Source organism: Rhinichthys klamathensis, unplaced genomic scaffold, assembly GCF_029890125.1.
Source record: "Rhinichthys klamathensis goyatoka isolate OS25496 unplaced genomic scaffold, OSU_Roscu_1.1 h1tg000398l_1, whole genome shotgun sequence".
Taxonomy (NCBI): Eukaryota; Metazoa; Chordata; class Actinopteri; order Cypriniformes; family Leuciscidae; genus Rhinichthys; species Rhinichthys klamathensis.
Window position 1 is genome coordinate 415,539 of NW_026606900.1, and position 25,027 is coordinate 440,565.

Below are 25,027 nucleotides of genomic sequence, written 5' to 3' on the forward strand. Positions count from 1 at the left end.
ATAAAACACTGGCAATTAGGCTATTATAATATGTATGCTATATATACCCTAATAAATGGCGACTAACGAAAAAGTACTTCATAACTGTAGCCTACTTCATAAAGTTCATAATTCCTTTTGTTGTTTTAATTTAGCAAATTTTGCAGAAAAGCATATTAGTTTAAGCTCCCATTGTGACAATTTAAGTCATACAGTGACAATCTGCCCTGCTATTGTGTAAAAAATATAGGGGATGGATGGGGGAAGATGCCCCCCTTAAGAACAATGTGGATTTACTTTTAAATTGTAACATATTTAGAATGTTTAGCATGCAGGATGATGATGCATCAGCCAATGTGTTATTATAGGAAATAAATAGAAACATTCGCTAATTTAGTTCTAGCACAACATATTAAAATATAGCATATATAGCAGTCAAATATTAAAAGAGGGGTAAGATGGCCCCTACTGGGGTAAGTTGTCCCCCTGGGGTAAGAAGCCCCAGACTTTTACAGAATGTTTATAGCTGCTGTCCGTAACTTTTTTGGGTTAAAAATTATCCAAAATAATAATAAAAAAAAAAAAAACATAACCAGCCAGTGTTCAAAAATATCTGCTTGCTTTTGCCCGATTCAAAACGGTTAGCTTGTAATAATGATTTTAATTCCAGTGGTACTGGTGGATTTCCGCAGGAAATTCGAGCATGTCTTTGCGTAATTACGTCACATCTGTACACATAAAGAAGGCGTCCCGGCTAGTCGGCTATATTGCGTGAGGATGTTGGAGGTGGACATTTTTAGCCTTTTCTCACAGCATTAAATAATTAAACTTATGGCGGATACAGAAAGGTTCAAACGACAATCCCCAGTGACAACTGGACATTCACCACTTGTAAAACCCCAAATAATTCGGACTTCAGAGTGGGTAACGTTAGAGAAAAAAGAGACTGCAACTGGCCCACGCGAAAACAAGGATAAACATCGGTTCAAAACGGACGCAGAGACGGCTTTTTTTCTTTTAGGACAGGTAAGACATTTCAATAGTTCAATCGTGTAACAGTAGCACACTTGTTCGCTTAATTCACACAGTTACGGAGTTTCCTGTCTTTATTCGTTTAGCTATTATGGTAAATATTTTGTGCTAGCTATGAGAGGGAGCAATTCACCTCTACTCCAAGCAAACCAAACCGGCCTCCTCCGAAATTATATATAGTTTTAAATATGCATCGGATTACAGATACGTGTTTTTTTTTCTTTTCTTTTTTCTCAAAGAAAACCAGTAAAGAAACATTAATTTATTGGTATGACAATTAGAAATTAGACTGCATAGAAATAGAAACTGAACTACAGGGTAATCATAATACACATTAAATGTAGTCACAATGCTGATGTTGATAATTTGAGAACAAAGTATAATTTGAAAGGTTTGACGCGATCGTCAGGGGCCTCACTAGGATTTTCATTTTAGGGGGGCTAAGCCCCCAATATGATTTTTAAACAAATTATAAAAAAAGGTAACACTTTAGTTTAGGATCTAAAGATCACTATTAACCATTTTCATTACGATGCAAAGGCACGGTTTTATAATAACTGTGGTCCCAAATGTGAGGCAGGGCAAATAGGGGGGTTTGGGGTCTCCCCGAGAAAATTTTGATTTCTCTGATCTACATATGTGCATTTTAAGATGTTCTGAAGGCCAAAAAACTTGGATAGTGGGCAGCTGACAATTTTTCTCTCCTCATCAGCAGCATCACTTTTTTTCTCTTTGTTTTTCTCTTGCCCTGTCTCTTCCCCTCCTAAAGCTGAGCTTTGACTGATATAGGCTTTTCATTTTTGTCTGTCAGTGAAGAAAGTAAACATAGGGTCAACTGATAGGTTGATTTTGCCTATGAATCATTTTCTCAGACGCGTTTATTTACTGAAAGCTACTAAAGTTAATTAAGTTTATTAAATGCATTCACAATATGTAGGCTACACATTTATTATTGATCTTATGCCTAATACAGGGCCGTAGACAGGGCTTTATAATCACAGAGGTCCTAAATTTGAGATTGGTAGGGGGTTCAAATTTTTTATTTCTGATATGTGCATTTCAAGACGTTTGAAGACCAAAAAAAAGGATAAGAAATAGCTTTAAAACCATGTCAGTGGGCAGATTATTTGTCAATACCTCCTCTCTTCTCATCTCCATCACTCTTCCTTTTTTTCTCAGTCTCTTCCTCCCTTTCTCTTCCCCTCCTAAAGCTGAGCTTTTTTAATTTACTAAAGGCTACAATTTGTATTATATTCTCAATATGTACACATTCATTATTAATCTTGTGCCTAACATGATGAAAACGGCTTTGTTAATGTTTCTTGTAAACTAATTATTACATTACATGAGTTACACGAGTGTATAGGCCTATTTTCAGTTCAAAATGGCGAAATTAGACAAAACTATATTAGTTTGCCTGATTATTTTTTGTCATTCGTTTAACATTTATGACCTAAAAAAAGTAAAATATGAAATGTTAAGTTTAGCTACTTACATCTTATCTCGCACTTGACCGTACGCGTCGAGTCCATAGACTGTAAAAAATGGTCGTGTCGCACTGTTAAAATTCGCGCTCAGCAGCGTCTGTGAACATAAAGGCCGCCTACTTTGATTTGATTGGTCGTCTCTGACATTGACGAGCAGTGACAGACCAATGAGGCTCAGATGAACACACAAATGAACACACACACCCTGTCCTCTGTTTCTGACGTGCTCTCTGCACGGCGCAGCTGTGGATTGAGAACGTGCTGAATCTGATTATAACAAGACTGAAGCGAACACGAATTTGTGTAGCCTACATTAATCTCACATTTTTAGGGGGGCTTGGCAGAAGTTTAGGGGGGCTGAAGCCCCCCTAAAAAGGGCCTAGTGACGCCCCTGGCGATCGTTATATTTAATCAGCACGATTTACTGCAAGGCTTTCCCCCCTTAGTTGATGTGGATGTTACTTACTTGTTCAGATGACATTTTCCGATGAAAATTCGTATGTTGTCATGGTCATACTGTAGGCCTACTTCCAAAAGTAGAATGTGTGAGTGATTCTGAATGCCAGTTTCCACATCGGCGCGGTGACTGACAGACTCGCAGTCTCAAAACATTGTGTTCATCCGCGCTGTTTCATGCCGATGTGCAACTCACGCAAAGTTAATAATTCCGCGAATAACTGCAATTACAGATTTCAAACAGAGATGGCGACAAAGAGGAAAAATGCCGGACTGCAGCTTTAAATGACTTTCGATATCATTATTATATTTATATATTGTTAAAGTGTAATCTATATAAAATACTAAAACTATTGTATTAAAAAATTTTTTTTTAACAATTCGGTTGATAATAATTGAATAACCGATGACAGACAAAGCGGAATTCCAGTAAAAGAGATTAATCTGAAAGGTAAAATTATTCTACGAAATATATATAGACATTTGAATATTTACTTGAAGATGTGTCATAATAGCAACACTATGAATGCAATTTAATGATTTCACTCAACTAACTTATAGGTTTTAGTGAAAGCAGAGATGTCTGAAATGTAATTACATATAATTCATGGAAATAGTGAAATACTGAATAATAACCCCATTAATTACAATAATTATTACATTTTAAAATAACAACATTATTTACAGCTAACCATGGGTCATTCGTGCCAATTCTGGGGGGAGGGTCATTTTACCCAAGGGTCTAATTTTATCTTTTTACTTCAAAATAAAAGCTATGACTTTTATTCCACAAATATCTCTCTCTCTCTCTCTCTCTCTCTCTCTCTCTCTGAGAGAGAGAGAGAGAGAGAGATATTTGTGGAATAAAAGTCACCATATAGTCTATTTCAGACACTTGCCAACACACACAGTAATGTTTCCGCCTCATGAGCGCATACCTGTCAGCAGGTGGCGGACGTGTCTGCGGGCGCGCGCTAGAGGGCACGAGCAGTAATCATGGCAGGCGGTGAGAGAGTCGCTCATCTGATGCGCCAGCTCGCGAGCGCGGCGTAAGTTTCAGTATTTCAGTTCATTTCATCGTTAAGATATTAAAGTGTGTTTATAGTCTGTGCACTTTAATATTTATATTTGTGTATAGGCTAAGAATGTTGTCTGTACTCAATGCCCTGAGAGTTGTAAACAAACCCTTAAAGTGATAGTTCACCCCCCACCATAATTTAGTCTGACACACTCAAGTTGTTTCAGAGCTGCATGACTTTTTTCTTATTTGGAAAAAAAGAAGATATTAGGCAGAATGACAGCATATAGTCTCCGTTTAGGGCTAGGCCTACTTTTATTGCATTTTTTTCCTCTCTCGCCAGAATGGTTACTGAGTCGTCCTGGCAAGCACCTCCTTTTTGTTTTACACAGAATAAAGTAATATAGATTAGTATCTATTTTCAGTAGTATTTTTTGCATGCTATGTTTTATAGGTGCAGATGTCCCGCTCATTCTCAAGCGTATTCCCACACTTATAACCGAGGTAAGAATAAGAGATTTTAGAGATTTTTCTCTGTATAAAAGAACTAATATCTGAGTGTGTGTGTTTCATATGTGTAGTATCTGCAGGTGAGGCTCATATATGTGAACGCAAAACAGACTACGCATTTGAAGTAAGCACATGCATGCATTTATTATGTAATTGTGCATTGTGGAATATAGTTTTACCACTTATCGTATAGTTTTTAAAATACTGTGTTAAATAATTTGCACTTATTTATAGTGAAATACTTTTCTCTTAATGAATGTCAGTCAGGCAAGCGAAGAGATGTCAGATTATAATTGCAAGCCTGTGAATATCCAGGAATAAAATCATAACATCATAGGTCTATAATAATAATAATAATAATAATAATATTATTGTTATTGTGGTTATTCATTTCATTTTTTGTTGTCCTATTTCAGATGGCTTGTTCAAATATCAGATTTGGAGCAGGAGTTACCAGAGAAATTGGCATGGTAACTTTTTTGTTTGTTTTTTTCACCCAAAAATTACAGTTGTATCATCATTTACTCACACTCAAGTTGCTAATGTATTTTTATGAACGCCATTTGTAAGCATTGAACTGATTAGGTTTTATTATAGCTCATCTTATTGCTCTCTCTCCTCACTTCAAGTCAGTCCTGTTTTGGATTTGTCAGTCATTGGTTGTGCTGTTTTGGCTGATTTAATCAGGATTTGCAGAACATGGGAGCACATAATGTGTGTCTGATGACAGATAAAACCCTGTCTCACCTGCCGCCGGTTGCAGCAGTGCTGGACTCAATGACAAAACATGGAGTCAAATACAAGATCTATGAGGATGTGCGAGTAGAACCAACCGACAAAAGGTTAAAAAAAATGTGACAGAAAATGTGCTGATTTTTGTCCGTTTTTGCTGATGACATTATAAGTGTTTCTGATTATAAACAGAACACAGAAGTGAGTGAAAGCAACTTCTCTTTCTCTTTTCAGCTTTAAAGCAGCAATTGATTTTGCCAAAAAAGGACATTTTGATGTGTATGTTGCTGTGGGCGGGGGCTCTGTGATTGACACCTGTAAAGCAGCCAATCTCTATGCATCTCATCCAGAGGCAGAATTTCTAGACTTTGTCAATGCCCCAATTGGAAAAGGAAAACCCATCACAGCCACACTGAAGCCATTAATCGCTGGTACAAAGACATACACAGAGCCAAACTTAATATTACTTTTTTTCTTCCTTTCTGTCTCTCTCTCTTGTTAATGGTGAACATTTAGCATGTGCATATAACTACAGACCACAGCTGAAGAGACCAAACATTGACCACAGACCAACCTTCTATTTACTTTAAAGTTTACATTACATTGTTTTATTTTTTTATTTACATTTTGTGTGTCTGTATGTCTGTGCATGTGTTAGTTCCTACTACGGCTGGAACGGGGAGTGAAACCACAGGAGTGGCGATCTTTGACTTTGAGGACATGAAGGCCAAAACTGGTTTGCTGAAACATTTTACTCATTAACATTTCGTCTCTGTTCTCGGTATGCTAGATACAGAATTCTGAAAGGTTGAGTACTGAGGTTTAAGATGAGATAATGGTTAAATAGTTAAGGTGTAATGATAGAGGTTGAGTTCTTTGTACTTTGTTTGTTGTGTGAGTTTAACACTTTAATGTGTGTGTCTTTTCAGGTATTGCAAATCGAGCATTAAAGCCTGCTTTAGGGATGGTGGATCCCCTACATACTCTTCACATGCCATCCAGAGTTGCAGCTAACAGTGGGTTTGACGTGCTCTGGTGTGTGTTTACATGTACACTTTACTTATTTACCATATACAAACCAAGGCAATCACTTAAAGATAAATTCCTTTAGTGTACAGCAAGAAAATGTAAGTATACTGACAGAAAGCACTGATTTGATAGTTTCTGGTTGGGCTCATTTTATGCAAACCTGCTCTATTATATTCCCATTTGGTGCTTTTAACATTTTGAATAAAAGGAGATCACTTTTTTATATATTAACCTAATTTATTCATGTGACGACAAAGCTGAATTTTCAGCATCATTACTTCAGTCTTCAGTGTCACATGATCCTTCAGAAATCATTCTAATATGCTGATTTGGTGCTCAAGAACTTATTATTATTATCAATGTAAAAAACAGTTTCTGTGGAAACCGTGCTACATTTACACCTTTAAAAAGGTCTTTACTGTCACTTGATTTGTTTAATGCATCCTTGCTGAATAAAAGTATTAGTTAAAAAAAAAAAATCTTATGTTTAGATTATGATATTCATAGTGTTTGGTTGAAATCTTTCTCTTTTTAGTCATGCATTAGAGTCATTCACTGCATTGCCGTATAACCTGAGAAGTCCCTGCCCACCCAACCCCATAAATCGCCCTGCTTACCAGGGCAGCAATCCAATCAGTGATGTCTGGGCAAGACACGCTCTCATGATCGTTGCCAAATACTTGAAACGGTATGTTGAGTGAGGTCATGTGATTATTTGTGGTTTATTGAATATTTGGGTACATTATTTTTATACATTTTAAAAACATTATATTTATATGTAATATTGTTAAGATATGAATATGTTTGTGTGTTGTAGGGCGGTGTGTGATGCCGGAGATGTGGAGGCTCGCACCAGTATGCACCTGGCCAGTGTGTTTGCCGGAATTGGCTTTGGCAATGCAGGAGTCCATTTATGGTAATTAAAGAGAACTAACATTAAATTAACATCAAAAAGTGTTGATTCTGGCAGCATCGAATCACAACACAATTAAAAGACTGCTAATGGAATTGCTAGTGCTAAACTGCCATCATTTTCCATATTTGAACATATCAGAACAGAGAGCACAGGTGGACTGAATGTATTGCTGTGAGAGTTTAAGGAAAGGCATAGAGATTTTGCAGCTGTACAATGATGTGCTTCCAATAGTTCTATTTTTCTATTGATATGTATTTGTGGAAATTATCTGATAATGCCTTTTTGATTGTTCTTTTTTTATGTTCAAGTCATGGAATGTCATATCCCATTGCCGGGAATGTTAAAACTCACAGGGCTAAAGGCTACAATGTGGAACATCCTATAGTGGTAAATATAAACTGCTCTACATTCAAAAGTTTGGGGTCAGTATGATTATTTTAAATAAAAAGAGAAAGTGACCGTAAAGAGATTTATAATGTTACAAACTATTTTATTTCAAATAGATGTTATTCTTTAGAATTTTCTATTCTTTAAATAATGCTGAAAATATGTATTACTGTTTCCAAAATAAAAGGAAATAAAATACAATACAATTGGGTAATAATAATAAATGTTTCTTGAGCACCAAATCAGATTCTGAAGTTATGGCTGCTGAAAATTCAATATTGCCATCATAAGAATTTTAAAATATATTAAAACGGAAAATGTTTAATTTGTAATAATATTTTAATATTACTGTATTTTTTATAAAATAAGTGTAGCCTTGGTGAGCATTAGAGACTTAAAAAACATTTAAAAAAATCTTATTGTCACTTTTTAATGATAGTGTGTTTCTAGCCTAATACATGCAATATCACAATTATATATTCTGTAATACATAATAGTACTAATTCTAGTACTAACACTAATAGGTTTTTTTTTGTTCGTGGCGGATTCCCAGTGTTTTTCACGCTATAGTTTAACTGCCTTTCTCTTTCAGCCCCACGGACTCTCTGTAGTTCTTACTTCACCTGCTGTTTTTGCCTTCACTGGAAAAATGTGTCCTGAGCGCCACCTGGAGGCAGCACAAATACTAGGTATCACAATTTGAAGGCCAATCTCAAAATTTTCAAATATTTATTAACACTGTAATTTGACAGTAGCTTATGAAGATTTAAAATGTAACTTTCTGAAAAGTTCAAAAGTGTATTCATTTGGGTTGCTGTATTGGAAAGGGACATGGTTATTGTGTAAAACGGATGTGAGGTGCATTGATTATGTGTTATTCACTGTAATTTGTGGATGATTTTATAGAAAATGCTGCTTTTGAGAGCACTGTAAGATTGAATTGATGATGGTATGTGTATGTGTTTCATAAGGTACTGATTTGAGTAACATCAAGAAAGATGATGCTGGCCGCGTGTTGGCGGACACTCTCAGGTCGTTTCTGTATGACCTAGAAGTGGAGGACGGCTTGTCTGCAATTGGCTACACTAAAGAAGACATTCCATCTTTGGTGAAGGGCACCATCCCTCAGGTCAACAAATCATGTCACGTCCCTGCACTAAAGTGCTACAGATAATTTTTTTGCTTAAAGCTGAAATTCTGCTACACCAAAAATCCCCCAACACCTGAGAATAAGAGAGAAATATGGCATCTTAAAGGGCTGAGCTCCTTCAGCTAAAGCGACTGTTCATTATTATTATTATTATTATTAGGGTACACTTTATTTTAAGGTGTCCGTGTTACAGTGTAATTATACATTTAAGTACTGAGTTATAATAATGAACTACATGTACTTCCTATAGGATTAGGAGTTGGTGTAGGGTTAGTTGCATGTAATTATGCATAGTTTATAGTTATTACTACTGTAACTACATGTAACGTGTAACAAGGACACAAATAGTGTTACCCACACACACACACACACACACACACACACATATATATATAAATAGACTTTCATATATATATATACATATATATATATACATATATATATATATATATATATATATATGAAGACCTACGATGCAAATGCCTCTAAAAGCCACCTCTGTCAAAAATGAGATAATAATATTGAGTGAATGCTCTCCGAGTCCGCACATAGTATACGTTCATCAAATACTTTCATTTCAAACTCACTAAATCCCAGCCTCAGCTTATACAGAAATGCCGGTACTTAGGTAGAAACCTACACATAGGAGCCTGATAAAAATGTTAATATTAAAGAAAAGCGTTAGACGGACTTGTAGGCTTTTGCATCTAAAGTCTTCATATATATAACATTAAAATATGAGATCAACAGGAAGTCCACCAATTGTCCCTCCCACATTAAATTGTATGAAGCAAAATTATGCAATGTACAACTGCATCATTAATGCCTATTTTAATGGCCTCAATTTTAGCATTATAACAAAGTATTTGAAATACATTAATATGGTATTTTATTCATGTTTTATAGCCCTGGCTTAAAATACCACACTCAAACGCATATAACATCATGCTAGTTATTTTCATAATTAAGTAAATAAAATAATTATATTATTATATGTGTTAAAACTATCTCAAGAGTAATTTACTGAGTTTGTTTTTGTGTATTTTTCACAGGAGCGGGTAACTAAACTGTCTCCTCGAGCTCACACTGAAGAAGATCTGACCGGTCTGTTTGCTGCATCCATGAAGCTTTACTGAGCTCTTGAAGGACATTTTAACATGTTGATGGTGTTCGCAGAAGCACAGCCTCAGATTAGCTGTGCTGATTTCATTATGTAAGCAGAGACACTGATCTGAACAAACTGACCTCTCTGAACTTTAATCCTTTCACAGTAATGTCACTGTCTTGAGCGAGAAAGGATTTAAAGTTTTGAATCACAGAACTATAACACACTCACAATCAGATACTATATGCTGTACACCAATCTAAATATTGTGTTTAATATGTCGTCAACTTATTTAAACATAATCATCATAGTAATTATATTTAAACCACCCTGTATACACACACAGTACTGAGACTCTCCATTCACTGTAACTCTTAAGGCTGATTTGTTATTCAGAGTGATTTAGGCAGGTTGGATTTAAATAAGTCTAATCTAAGAATCAGGATTAGACTTTCAATTGCATTTGTTTTTTCGATTGAGTTTTTTTTTCTTTCTGAATGGCCATGCAGCAATTCTGAAAGAATTCACAGAAATTCTGAAAATGAAATTCTGAAATATCAATGCATGCAATAAAATGCAAATGCCATAATACTTTTTGATGATCAGGGCTGTTTCTTGGCATATATGCAAACTAGGCAGTTGCCCAGGGGGCACCAGTTAGCGCCCCAAATGGCCTCAACACCCCATTAACGTGCACTGTAAAATAAAAAAATGGTTTTAACTTAAAGGTATTCGTGCTGCCTTAATTTTAAGTTTAGTCAACTTGAAATGTGAAAATTGTACACAGTGACAACTTGGATATTTGAGTTGACTGAACTTAAAATTTTAAGATGGAACAAACACTTTTTTTAAGTAATAAAATAAAATGTTTTTACAGTGTGTTAACATAACTAAATTCGCCACGTGCTAATTGCATTTAAGCAGCTGAATATTAGCATAAAGAAATAGTTTTAAAAATGTTAGTAGAAAGTCGGTGATCAGATATTCAAATATTTTGTGTATATTAAGATTGTTTTGGCCTATTTAAAAAAAAAATGGCGGCAACTGAAATAACACAAGTGTTGAAAAACATTTAAAATATTTTAAAAAACAGGTGTCCAGAAAACCTACATCATTTTCGACTGCATCAGTCACCATTTCAAGGAAAAAGTTAATAAATTACAGCAATTAATTACTTAGTGAGGAATTGCAACTTGAAGTCTCTAAGTAAACTAGGAAATTTGCAACCATCGTGTTTAGATTTGGATACTGTGCACTCGAAACCTGTGAAAATGTATTGCTATCTAACAACGCTCTATATATAGGGTGAATTCTAGTTGATAGGAACACATTTTCCCAGTCATCTCAGATCTCCTTTGGGGATACAAAATGGTCAGAAATGGCCCAGCTGATGAATGTGGGCCTAGAACTCAGAATTTCACTGATCTCCACGCAACTGATTTTATTTGAAACTGAGCTAAAAAAAAAAAAAAAAAAAAACTGTATTTAATGCAGTGTACAGATTATTGCTTGAAAGATAATGAAATCAGAATACCTTTTCAAATATATCTTACTGTATTACAGGCTAATAACATTGAAAGTGATTTGTTTTGTTGAATGTGAAGTGTGGTGTCATGTGTTAAAGGTTTGAGTGAGTTACTGTAAGTGCAGAGAGCTGACTTTTAGAAGTGTGTGATTGGCTGATCAAAGCTGTTACTTGCAGCATTTAATCAACTGAAGTGGAACAGATTTAAATAGATTTAAGAGTGCTAAAGCTTCCTAGAAAAGCACCTAACCAAGATCTCCTAATGTGTGTGCGTCTTTAAGAGAGTATTTAAAGGAAGGAGAAGGTTTAGCAATAGCAGTGATTCTGAAGGAATCGATAAAGTATCTCAGCTCTTCTTACACTGTAGGTACATTCAGAGTTTGTGTGTTGTCTGACTTCATCATGCAGCAAATCTACACGCAGAGCCATGAAGAGTTTGAAGTGTTCACAACTGTGCTGTCTCCTCAAGGTCAGTCATCTTTTCATGCTCTCTTTTTTGATAATTTCTGTTAAATTTACCATTATAATTACAGCAAAATTATCAAATCTTACAGTTTGTCGAAAGAGAGTGATATTCAAGCACGAAGGAGAAATGGTACTCATCTTTTCTCATCTGAGCTGCTTTTCCGTTTTCTTATGCTGATTTGATACAGCAGTTTTTAAGCTGATGGTGAAATCGAATTATGTTTTTTGTGTGTGAGATGGTTGTGGCAGCAGACTACAGTGCAGACTGTGATGAAGAGGTGTGTGTCCGTGCTGGTGAGGTCGTGTTGCTGCTGTATCAAGAGAACGCTGACTGGTGTTACATCCGACTTCAGAACGGAAAGGAGGGATACCTGCCCACAGCCTGCTTTACTCTGGTATTCATGCACAAAACACATTCAGTGCACAAATTATGCACTACATGGCTTTCAGTACACCTGTGTGTGCTAGTTGAGCATTTCATTTCAAAACCATGGGTGTCCCTTGTGAAAAAGAATTACGTTCTTAAAAGATGAATGTAATGTTTTAGGACACTTAATTGCATGTAACTTGCAATTAAATGAAAATGTATTATAATTTACATTTATATACATTTATATTAAATGCATTTAGTTGAATTTAAGAGTGCTTTTTTGACCCTCTTAAGTAGGACTTAAGTACATCTTTATATGTAATTTCATAGTTACTTACTTTTATTGTCTTGGAAATATGCTTAAAGCTTACTGCCGAATGTACTGACGAGCATTTATGGTAAACTAAAATGTACTTTAATGTCAGTTTTGTATATCATGCATTTAAATATATTTGTGCTTTTGTAATGATGAAGTTGCAATTCAGTACATTTAAAATGAATTAATTTTTTATATGATATAGAATAATGCTACAGTGCTTTATTATGTTAGTCAACATAAGTGTAATTTTTAAAAGCACGGCAAAATAATATTAAAATGCAATTATTTAAAATGTATTTTAAAGTAAAACTTAATTTGAAATGACTACAAAGGGCACTTTTTAAATGTGTACTTAAAGGGATAGTTCACCCAAAAATGAAAATTCTGGCATTAATAACTCATGTTGTTCCAAACCTGCAAGACTTCAGTTGATCTTCGGAACACAAATGAAGATCTTTGTGATGAAATCTGAGAGCTTTATGTCCCTCAGTTGACAGCTACACAACTGATTCTTTGACGCTTCAAATAGTTCATAAAGAGGTCGTAAAAAGAAATCCATATGAATTGAGCGGTTTTGTCCAAATTTTCTGAAGAGACTCGATCACTTTATATGATGAACAGATTGAATTTAGGCTTTTATTCACATATAAACATTGATTAATGAACATAAACATAAGCTCAACTGAACCTGCTTGACGCACGAGAACAAACCTCATGCAGAAGCTCAAACGTGTTGTGTAACACGAGAATAAACCTCATTGGTTCTCCCACGTCAAGCTGACATGCTTGAGCTTCCGTTTACCACAACTGATGTGTGAGTTGATGAATGTTTAGATGTGAATAAAAGCCTAGATTAAATCTGTTCATCATATAAAACGGTCGAGTCTCTTCAGAAAATTCAGACTAAACCACTCAGTTCATATTGATTAGTTTTACAATCTCCTTATGAACTTTTTGAAGCGTCAAAGTGGTAGTTGTGTAGCTGTCTATGGATGGAAAGAAATCTCTCAGATTTTATTAAAAAGATCTTCATTTGTGTTCCAAAGATGATCGAAGGTCTTACGGGTTTGGAACAACATGAGGGAGTCATTAATTACAGAGTTTTCATTTTTGAGTGAACTATCCCTTTAAGTGCCTCAAGAAACAGTCCCACTCCGATCATATTTTGAGCTATTTTTAAACATTCCCAGTAGTCTTTAAATTATGATTATGCCATTTTTAGCCAAAATCACAAAACCTGTGCCGTTTTCTGGGACTTCGCTTCAGCAGAGCGGCAGTAGCTCATTAGCAATTCGCCTCTGCGTTGTGGGCGGAGCCGTTGGCACGGAGACGACCCTCCCCCTGCCCGTTGCTGAGAGCTCTGTCTCTCCCGCTAGCTTACACCCCCAATACCGGTGGGGCAACAGTATTATATACACGTTAATTATTATTATCCGAAGTTAATCAAAGTTATCACCGATCATTATTTCACTCCAAGACGTCGCGTGTGGAGACGCCCAGTGGAGTTACTACGTCACAACTCCAGTCTATTTTAGCCGGCATTTTAGCGTCTGCTACTGATTCACAGCCATTTGAATTTAGAAATACTCAGAAATACAACTTTGAGCTTATTTTTCTCAAGATATGTCCTCTAACATCAGAAAAATGCCACAAGAACATGTTAACACCTAGAAAAACATTATTTTCATCGGAGTGGGTCTTTAAAGTGTACGCTTAAGTGGCCTTTTACTTCATTAATATATTATATGCAAGTACAGTTTTAAAAATATATACTTCTAAGATTTTAAGTACACTACAAGTACATTCATTCAATTCATTTTCACAGTGGTTAATAGGGAGATGCTCCCATTGTTGCTATAAAAGCTTCTTCTAGAAAGGCTTTCTATTTCCAGAAATTACTTTTGCAAACTGAGATGGCCTTCAAAAAAGAACTGTGATGCTTGATGTAACATTAAAAACAAACTTCCAAACTTCCTACTGGCACACTTAAGCTATCATATAAAAGCATCTAACGTCCTTAAGATGTTTGAACAGAACTGTATGTGTTTATGTGTGTGCAGAAGCAGGAGCCACTGAGGCCCATCGTGACTCAGGAGGCGCAGAGCTCAATGCAGGAGTCTTCTAATAATCGTAATGGCTGTGCAGGGTGAGAGCTTGTGATGTTTTGTAACTCTTCATTTGTTTTTGTTGTACTGTGGGATCATTGGTGTTTGTATCCCTAGAGGGCGCTCTCTGAAACTGCTGCGGCGGGCGTCTCTGTCAGGGGTGCCGGGTTCACCTCGATTACTTAAGCGGCTGCTTTCTCGTCGACGTAGTGACGGACATGCAGTTCGTTCGATCGGCTCCATAAATCCAGCATTTAATCCTGACTGATGCATCCACCCTTAGAGCTCCACTTTTCCCTTTTAAATGGGTCACAGAGCAGCAGAAACTAGGACAGCATGACACTAAACGTTCAGTCCGTACGCAGCTCTTTCTTTGTGGAGGAGATAAACGGAAGTTCGGTGTCCTGGTTAGGGGTTGGGGCCTCAGTAACTTGCCAGCTTGTGGAATTGAATCTGCTTCTGGTATCAGGAGTCTTTACTATTAGGTTACTGCCCCACATGTAAATAAATACTATATGTAAATATTGTGGTTTTGATTAAAAGACATTTGAATTTCATTACACTGCAGTTTTAATGGAAACATCACACCCTTCGCCTAAGAATATATTTGTTTGAATATATGTATTTATTTAGTCTAATAATGCACAAAGACTACAATGATGTAGATATTGTTACAGTGTTTAAATGTGAAATGAGTCAGTATGTATGTATGTATACAGTATATTAAAATGCTATTAAAGAGGTATTATAGGGCGAATGTACAACATTTCGATTTTCATTTAAACCCTTTTTTTGTACGAGTCATTCAATTTTATGTGGATGGGGTCAACACACTGACTGACTGTGTTCTTCATATGGATAATACAATTTATATAAAAAAACCCCTCAAATTTATGTGGAACTGGAAGTTTAAGTTTTGTTGTTTGTAATAATGGATTGCTGCCCTTTGCTTTAATTTTGGAGAATTCACTTGGAATATAATAATCATCTTATAACCACTGGAGCACTATTGATTTCCCTGCAATGACATCTTAATTGAGGACCAACTAAAAGTTATGAAAGTCACTACAGTTGTATTTAACCCTAGTATGATTACTGTTAAATGATGAAGCTTAGTTTACCCTTGGTGCTGTTGAATTCTTATGGGCTATTTAGCTTTTTTGTGTGTGTAGGACGTTGGCGCACACAGCTGATTGCTGCAAAATTTCCTGAAATGAAAGGTAATTTTGTAATTCACAGTCTGACTAGAATCATGATCACTTCAGACATAATGAGGACAAAAGTTTATCAACACTAATTAGGTAATGCGTTACACTTAGGCTCAATTTGTGAATGCATTAGGAATGAGCAAACAACAATTTTTTACAGCATTTATAAATCTAGGTTAATTTTAATAAATGTACTATTGCTCAACTTTGTTCACAGTACATTAATGTTAATTTTTACAACCTTAAAAATGTATTAGTATACACTACTGTTCAACTTCAAACGTTTGGGATCAGTAAGAAATTAATACTTTTATCCAGCAAGCAGGATTCATTAAATAATCTGGCAGTAAAAACATGTAACAAAATATTTATCTCAAATAAATGCTATTCTTTTGAACTTTCTGTTCATCAAAGAATCCTGAAATAAAAAACATCAGTTTCCACAAAAAATGTTAACCGTTTTCTGCATTGATAAAAATAAATGTTTCTTGAGCACCAAATCAGCATATTAGAATGATTTCTGAAGGATCATGCGACACTGAAGAGTGATGCTGAAAATACAGCAATAAATAAATGACCATTTAAACTATTTTAATTTGTAATCGTTTCATAATATTATTTGAACAACAGTGTGTAGAATTTAAAATAAACCAACATGAAAAGTATCGTTCATTGAAATTTTATGTTAGTATACAGAAACCTAATAGTTAAGTGTTACCACTAATTAAAATAGATGTGGTCCATTTGTGACCTATTAGAGATAACTGAAAACACCACTAGTTTTGTGTGAGAAAGTGACTCAGAAACAGTGACCACATCGTTTCATACAGATGGAATAACTTTATTGTTGTTAAGCTGAAAAGTAATCAAGCATGCAAACGGCAGATTCCTCAGCTGCGTAGAAACGTCCAACTGTTTTATTGAAAAACAGAGGAGAAACAATCCAGAAGGGAAAAAACAAAACAGATTCAATATCTGTACAGATGAAAGTATAATACAATATATACCACTATTGTACACTGGAATACAATATATCAGGAGGGCAGCAGTCACAGAGAAACAATCTGCACTTGAGTCTGTTACATGAAGTATCTCTTTGTGCTGCTCTTCTTTACACCGACAATATCAATTATTTTCAAGAGCTAATAAACACGCCCACACAGAAAAGTGCTCTGGTATAAATGTTGCCGACTTAAAAAAAACATCAACAGCAAAAAAACAAAAAAAACAAAAAATCTTTTAAAAAGCAAAAGCTTATCAGGGCCTCTAACATCATCATGCTTCACTTGGCCTTTGACCAAAGTCAGGCCTCGTTCCAATACTCCAGTTTATCCTTCTCGGATCCTCTGTCATACGGCACCATTGGGAGAAGTGTCACGCACAAACACTGCAGATCAGAGCTGGGGAGGGTAGAAGACTCGTTAAGGCTGTTAGTAACAGGTTTGATCACCTGTTTGTTTTTTTGGCAACATCGTGTTAAATGCAACAGCTCAGCAAAGTTTCAATAGATATAAACGGAGTTCAAAAATCTCTAGGATTTTCCATCTGTTTTTAAGTTCTACCCAGTGACCGAAGCACAAAGATCAAGAGCTCTAGTAATCAGTCTTACTGTAATTTGTTTTTGGTTTCTATGAATCGGTTGCCAAGGTGACAAGAAAAATCTGTTAAGAACAGAATGTGGATATCATTTTTTTCTGAACTCAAACCGTCCTTGACACACTTTGCCCTATACTTCAGCGTTTTATTATGGCCTAACACAGCTAACAATATTACCATAGCGCTGAAATCAGAATATCCTGAAAGTATCACCAACTCTGCTACTTTCCATTTGGATTTAGCCAAAATCTACATTACATTCCGATACTAAGTAAACCTGTTGGAATTGTCTTGTACTGAACAGTGTTCAAAGAAGAAAGGACATGCAAAAGGGCACAACAAAACCAAATAATAAGCCTGAACGACTTTTGTGGGCCTGCATTAAAAGCAACATTGTCAAGAGTTCAAAGGCCAATCGGAGATTTCAGAACAGAAACTTGCTCTCAGATCTACGGATACTCCATGCTGACCTGCTGTGAGCGGTTTCTGAGCCGTAAGTTTGTAGTGGGACGTTTAAGTGAATGTGAAATGCTGCTAGAACTCTTTTTCAGGCTTTTCCCCATGTAGTGTTCTTTGGATAGACAGCAATGCATTGTGGGTAATACAGGCTAGAGAAGTCCAAAAGATGACTACATCACTGAGCTGACACCTGGTTTGTTCCACCGGCCACTACTAAGTGCACACAGGGCTTTAGACTCAGTGAGACAGTCAAAGTTTCAAATTTGATTGTGAAGAATTAGGTTGTAATTATGTTGATAACAGAGCCGTGAATCCAGCAATGAGGGTCAAAGTGCACTTTGATTATATAAGTACTATGCATCTGCATACAAGCAAAGCTAAAGGGTGATCTTAAAGGGATAATTCACCCAAAAATGAAATTCTGTCATAATTTACTCACCCTCATGCCATTCTGACATACTTTCTTCTGTGAATTTGATTTTTTTTAAAGTGTGTTTTTTTTATTGTCCATATTAAGAAAGCCAATAGGGTCCAATGTTCATTATATGGACGAAACCAGTTCAAAATATCATCTTTTGTGTTCCACAGAAGAAAGAAAGTTGTACAGGTTTGGAACGACATGAGGATGAGTAAAGGAATAACAGAATTATCACTTTTAGTTGAACTATCTCTTGCAATAAATTAGTGTGTGCACCATGTATATATTTGAAGTGGATGAAAGCCAACACTCACTACCCTAAATAATCACTTCAAATTTCACATCTTAAGACTTTGAGAATATAAGGAATGCGTTTTGCACTAAAAAGACGCATACGTTAGTAAATCCGCTGCACCCTTATTTGTTAGTCGGATCACAGTGTGTGTGTGTGTATGTGTGTTATGCCAGGAAGCTCACTCTGCTGTAAGGGAAATGAAGCATCAGGATTGGTCCATGGGCTCAAAGTTGCTGGGAGGCTCCGCCCCATGACTCTCCATCTCCTCCTGTTTGTCAGGAGTCTCTTCTTCCTCCCCATCATGCCTTGCTGTTGCATGCTGGCGCAAGTGTTTGTCCATGGACGCCTGTATGTTTGAGACCATCTCCTGCAGGCGCTGCCGCTGGGCCTCGATCACGGCGGGCTCCAGCCCCATGCCGCGGCCCTCACGTAAAGTGAGCATGCCCGGGGCCACGCGCACCAAATCCTCCCCTGACAACGTTAAGCCTTCGTCGCGAACGCTGCTGCTGAGATCCACACCACTGCTGTGTTGCCGCCTGATTGGTGGGTGTTCAGGAGGGGCGGAACCCAAGGAGTGACCTTTGCCCTGGAAGGCAGTGACGTTCTGCTCTTTCTTGCGCACCGCACCACCGGCGCCCAATCGCAGGCTGTGGGCGGGGCTTCCCTCGTGGCTACGAGAGGCTGCGTCAGAGCGGAGTTGGGAAAGGGCCTCCTGGACGAGCTCCTCCACGTCAGGGCCCACTGGAAAATGACCGGCTGTGTCCACACACAGCTCCAAACGCTCTTCTGATGAATTGAACACAAACGTCTTACCCGACAAGTGGGGCAGCGTGCAGTGCTTCCCGTCCAACAGACCTTAACACAGAAATTGAGAATATTAGTTTCATACAAAAAAAAACATATATTATGATATTACACACCTGCTAAAATGTTTGCTACTTTTGCTACTTTATTGCTTCATTGATACATTGCTACTCAATTTTTTTTATACTATATTATATTGTAATTTTTGCCACAAATGTTATTATTTATTTGCACAATTACAAACAATTTAAGGTAGTACAAACAATGTCAAAATATTTTTTTTGTATTGTATTGTATTTAATTTTACAAATGTTTACTATATCCTTAAATACGATAACAATATGTATCACGATATATACATTTTTGTGGAACAATACAAAAAAAACAACAACCCAAAACAATCAGAAAAAGTATTTTATATATATATATATATATATATATAAATATAGTCAAAAACATATTTTAAATGCTGAAGTTAAACAAGAAATATTTCAGATTCTGCACTATTTCTAGGTCACTAATCAAACTAATTATATTTGTGACAATGATCATGTGAACGGGTTGGATGTTCTTGAATCTGATGAAGCACAAGATGCACTTTGGATCATTCTCGAATAATGCTGGAAAACATGGCTATCAGGTTTTACACAAACTTGTGGCTTTCATGCAGCTCGAGTCCTGCAGTCATGAAAGTAAATATAAAAGAGACAGACCAAATACTAAGACATTCTGAAATGTATTTTATAACCTTTAACTTCAATTGTTATGCTGATAATATAATTTGTAATGAATGTTTTTTTTAATTAAATTAGAAAAATGCACAAGATTTTCACGACTGTTCTCTGACCATAGAGGCCCATGTATATAATTATTACTATATATAGAAATTAATGTTTAATCAAAATTGTATTATTTTTTAACTCGGCTGCATTGCATCTCTCAGCCAGTGGCAGAACAAACAAGAATCTGGGTTAACAGAGGGTCAGTTCCACATAACGAACCATGAAAATGATCCTGTATATTTAGGAAAATAGAACCAGTTTTAATAAGAACCATTTCTCAAATCCCATCCTATTGACAATATTGCTTTTGTAAATACTTGTGGTAATATTCTGTCTCATGCCAATAAAGCATTTTATAAAATTTTATAGATTTTATAAATGTATAGGAATTTTATAAACTGAATTGAAACTGTGTGTGAGAAAGAGGAAAAATAACAGACTACCCATGTCTTTCTTCACAATATTGTAGAAGACTCCTCCTTGCTGGAACAGGTGAGGCAGTTTTTTAGCATAAGACCAGACATCTTCACCTGAAAGAAACAGAAAGAGAGAGGAAGGGACAAGACATCAAATCAACAGATTCAGGCCTCACATACAAGGTTTAGGCATAATACAGAGTTAAACTAGTAAACAATACTGATGAAAGAGGGCAGAATCTCAAATTACAGAAGAAGAATTATGACATTACAGCGACAAGTTTGTCTCATAAAATCCAGCATCAAAGGAACAAAAAGAGCACACATACACAAACGCGCTTATGTAGACGCTGATTCTAGTATGAGACAGTCAGTCTTACTGTAATTTCATAAAGCATATCACTTACAGAAGGGTGTTTCTTACCCATGAGTGCTGCCAGGAGACAGAGTGATGACATCTCAAGGTCAATGTTGTCCTGAAGTTCCCTGCTACTGGTGCGACTGAGGTGTGTGTCAGAGTGAGCGTGAGTTTGTGGTGCGTGAGTGTGGGTCTGGGTCATGTGAGTATCGGGTGAGCTCTCTTTTAGCGCTTCCACAGAGATGCGGTCGCCATGCTGGAGTGCCACTGGCTGGTTCTGGTCCTCAGGACGGGGTGGGGGCAGCTCTCTCGGCGGGAAGCCATGTCGGATGCACAACTGTCCAGACGACAAGTTGAAGACCTGGATGATGGAGTTCTGGAGATCACTGTAGGTGGTGTGCGGTTGCAGCGTGAGCATGGCCTGCCGGCCATCGCTGGTTGTTACACGTATCTTCTTCTCTCCGCTGGTGGGTGGCACTTTGGTGGGCGTGGGAGGAGCAGAGGATGATGAAGATGAAGGAGATGACGGGCGAGGATCCTGCTGGCGCACGCGGTCTGTGCTGCGGCGCTGGGAGAGGGCTGCCTGCTCGCTGATGCTGTGCTGCAAGACCCTCTCAGTTTTGCTCATCACCAGCTCCTCCTTATGCAGGGTTTTGCCCTTCTGTCCCGTCAGGATGATTTTAGTTGGAGGGCGTGAGGCCGATTCACTCCCGTGTTCCCCGTCCTGCGCGTGAGCACCTTCGATGGCAACTGGATTGTATTCGTCTTGGCTCCGCTTGGCAGTGTGATGCAAAATGGTGTTCACAACTTTTTGGACTAGGATCTCGCTGCCAAACTCACCGGGGAAGTGCTTCGTGACGAGTCGCATTGTCACGTCGTAAACATTGCTGTTGAGCGTCTGATCCGTTTCGTACTGGAACCAGTAAACGGTCTCTCGCACCACACGGCCGGCCCACTCCAGAGTGATGGGGAAGGCTTCGGGAAGATTTTCATACTCCTTCCCCTCCCAGAAGTGCTTGAACCCACAGCCGCACTTCCCACCCTGTGAGCGAGTGTTGGTACGGTCTCCGTCCAAATAGACTACAGAGCCGTCGCCACGAACGCGTCGCACCGAGGTCCCGTGACACCAGGTGCAGGCTGCGAGCGAACTGAGTTTGTAGTCAGGCACGAGCACATCTTTTTCTGGGTTATAAGAACAAACCAAACTATTCAAAGGAAAGCTGTAGTTCTTGTCCGCTCTCAGCGTTCCATGAGTCGACTTGGCCAAGTTGTAGAGTTTCCCTCCCGGGATGAGCCACTCCGCTGGCACGTGGAGTTCTGAAAGGGCATTGCAGACAAGGCAGCGGTGGAGTCGGCCCTCCTGAACAGATTTCTTCGCAGCTTCTGTGACCTCCTCCGGCTGCACGCCGATCACCCCAGTGCGTCGATATATGTACTGGTGGACGTCGGCGACAAGAGCGGGATGGATGCCGTGCTTGTCCATGAAAACGTCCTCCATTGCGCCTACAAGCCGCAGCAGGTACTTATCCTGCAGGCTCCGGTCTCCCCCGATCACACAGCTTCCACTGGGGTCCAAGCTCACGTATTTGCGAATCAGCTCTTGAGGAACACCCCAAGCTTTCGGGAGCAGCGCAGCAGGTAAACGGGGCAAAGCCAAGCCCTTGATGCCCACTAGGGGCAGATAGTGATTTCTGCCAGAGCTGCTCCAGGCGATGCAGATGGGTTTGTTCAGAGTGCCATCTTTTCCTCTGCAATGCTCCTCTGGAACCAAGCCCGGCAGGAAGGTGGCGGAGTAATCGCCCGAGCTGCGCATGCCGCTCAGTGAGTCCAATAGGATTATGGGTCTGTGCAGTACATTCGCCAGGCCGAATATGTGGATGTTTCGCAGCCCCAAAGGAACGCCTTCTGGAGGGATAAACAACGGGTCACACTCGTTAATGATGTCTTCCCATTCTGCTGCATCTATAAAGTCCTGGAAAAGAGCTTTGTAGCGGTCAAGGTACTGATTGAAATTGAGTTTTAGGTTCTCTCGAAGGGCATGCCAGAACAGCTCACGTCCAACTAACGCCCTGGACACAGCGTGGACCAGGCAGTGTCCGTCTCCATCCACATGCACGGGAATAAGACACTCTCTATTCAAGTTTGCTTTCTTGATCTCCTCCAAAGTGTCATGCAGGTAGATCAGGCTCCCTGACCGATCCCGTCCATACCCAACAGTGGACACATGCTCTTGCTCGATGAGAAATGCACGGTCCCCAAGAAGTGAGCAGTCAAAGATGTTTCCCTGGTTCATTTCCTTCAAGAGTTTGGCAGTGCCCGTCTGTTTGTCCATGCCATAGCGGGTGAGGATGGGTGACAGCAGCTTGCAGTGATAGTTGGACAGTCCCATCACTTTCACCAGCTCTGAGCCCTTTTTGGGAGGGCCTGGCACACCCAGCAAAGCATTTCTCAGCAAATTATGAAGCACTACATCTGGGTCAGTCACTTCCTCCACATTCGCGAGATTCTTCTGCTCGTGTCTCTGGCCGCACTCAGTGCACTCGATGCTCATGGAGGTGTGTGCGGGGAAGAAGAGCTTCGCCTGACACTGCGGGTCCGGGCACATCCCGCATAAAATGCGCCTGTCCTTCTGCTTTGAGCCCGGAATCAACGACATAGTCCAAACAGATATCTCTTCTGACGCAGCGGTTTACAAAAGCATCGCTGTCTAATCAGTGACGGGCAATAGAAAATTATGTCACCTCACGCAGTTTCTGTTTTCCAGTAACAAACACAACACGGAAGCGGATCTGTAACACAGCGTGACCCTATGGGGAGCACAAAGCATGCTGGGAATTGTTGTTCACAACCGTCACAGGTCTCGAGGTCTTGCAACGACATTATTTTAAAAAATAATAATAAGTAAAAGGCATTCTAATTATTATAAAAAATTGGCTGAGTTGTCTTTTATTTATTAAGTGCCCTATTTATTTACTACTGGCTGGGACGTAGCATACGATATACGACCATAGACGGATACGACGAAGATATTATAAAAGGGAATTTAACAAAACTACAATATCCACAATACAAAGAAGGCCAAAGGTTGTGTTGTGTTTATTGAGTTCAGCAGTCTTTATATGGGCGTGAGAATAAACTGCAGTTGTTTTAGATATAACGGGATCAATGTAATAAACATAGATTGTTTATCGTTCTCTGTAACAGACGAATAAAGTTCACTGGCTGAAGAATTAAAAATAATGTTGAGATATATAGGCCATGGCAAATAATAATTAATTATGATGTGATCGAATATTTATCGATTAAATCACTTTCTAATTTAAATTATACGTTTTTTTGTAACAACAGTAATGAGAAACCAAAGAAAATAGTACAAATTCTAGTAATAAATAGCTTTAAAGAAGTTGGCAGTTTGAAATTGTAATTTTCATTACAGAACGCTATGAAACCTAATACATAATTTGTCATGCGGAATTGCCTGTCACCTTTGAATATAATCGTAATTTTCAATCAATCATTAATTCGTACGAATTATGCAAAATGTGTTCATAAAAAGTATCCTAAACAAAACAGTAGCTACAATAAAGAGCAAGCTATAAAATTAGCCTTCAATATGAGTTGGTCAGTTTATCATCAATTCAAAAGTTTAAAATGTCATTTTCATTAGGGTACAGAGCGCCATAATAATACATAGGCTAAACATAATAAATCATAATACACAATGTGGGGGAAATGTTAATAGTGGGAAAAACTCCTGTAATGTATTTTAAACATTAAATAAACCAACCATGAAGAGTGAGTTTATAAAAAATCCATATAGTTAAGTATACGAAAAAGACTTTTTAATTTTGACCGAAATGACACACACACACACACACACAGACACACGAAACGATGCGTGTTATAAACAGAGAGGAAATTAAATATATTTTTCTCATAAATTCAAAACCTTTAGCAGCTATTCTAATGCCGCGTTCCAGGCAACCTGTAACCCGTGTTTTTCCAACCTTATACCTGTGAACGGCAGTCAAACCCGTGACTTCACACCCGTGAACTCGTACTAGATCGATGTACTCCCAGTTACGAGTTCTGACGTCACATAGCCC

General features: G+C 38.0%; 2 protein-coding genes across 6 annotated transcripts in view; one reads left to right on the forward strand and one right to left on the reverse strand.

Moving 5' to 3' along the window:
* vcpip1 (valosin containing protein (p97)/p47 complex interacting protein 1) overlaps nt 1-23,730 on the reverse strand; it is a 290,019-nt gene extending 266,289 nt beyond the window's left edge. The window contains exons 1-4 of one of the 3 annotated variants that reach the window (XM_056234537.1): nt 20,988-23,730; nt 20,591-20,677; nt 18,744-19,416; nt 16,611-17,193 (exon numbers count right to left, since the gene is read on the reverse strand). In XM_056234537.1, coding sequence (XP_056090512.1) covers nt 18,767-19,416; nt 20,591-20,677; nt 20,988-23,577 — 3,327 coding nt within the window. In that variant the 5' untranslated portion in view covers nt 23,578-23,730 and the 3' untranslated portion in view covers nt 16,611-17,193; nt 18,744-18,766. Of the gene's footprint in view, nt 1-16,610; nt 17,194-17,246; nt 19,417-20,590; nt 20,678-20,987 lie in introns of those variants that run through there. The other 2 variants (XR_008803858.1, XM_056234536.1) reach the window with 2 other exon arrangements.
* On the forward strand, nt 3,891-15,429 carry adhfe1 (alcohol dehydrogenase iron containing 1). 3 transcript variants are annotated; one of them, XR_008803859.1, is made up of 19 exons: nt 3,891-4,003; nt 4,427-4,476; nt 4,554-4,606; nt 4,899-4,952; nt 5,170-5,324; nt 5,449-5,645; nt 5,873-5,950; nt 6,144-6,249; nt 6,779-6,931; nt 7,061-7,159; nt 7,468-7,546; nt 8,139-8,235; nt 8,518-8,675; nt 9,749-9,909; nt 11,735-11,795; nt 11,881-11,921; nt 12,028-12,186; nt 14,541-14,626; nt 14,703-15,429. XR_008803859.1 is itself a non-coding variant. In XM_056234555.1 (14 exons), the coding sequence occupies exons 1-14, from the start codon at nt 3,951-3,953 to the stop codon at nt 9,830-9,832; spliced, it is 1,416 nt and encodes a 471-aa protein (XP_056090530.1). In that variant the 5' UTR covers nt 3,891-3,950; the 3' UTR covers nt 9,833-10,392. The 3 variants fall into 3 exon arrangements, 1 of the variants encoding a protein (XP_056090530.1); XR_008803860.1 differs by having other exon boundaries at nt 4,563-4,606; nt 14,703-15,427; XM_056234555.1 differs by lacking the exons at nt 11,735-11,795; nt 11,881-11,921; nt 12,028-12,186; nt 14,541-14,626; nt 14,703-15,429 and having other exon boundaries at nt 9,749-10,392.
* Nucleotides 23,731-25,027: the final 1,297 nt, after the last annotated feature.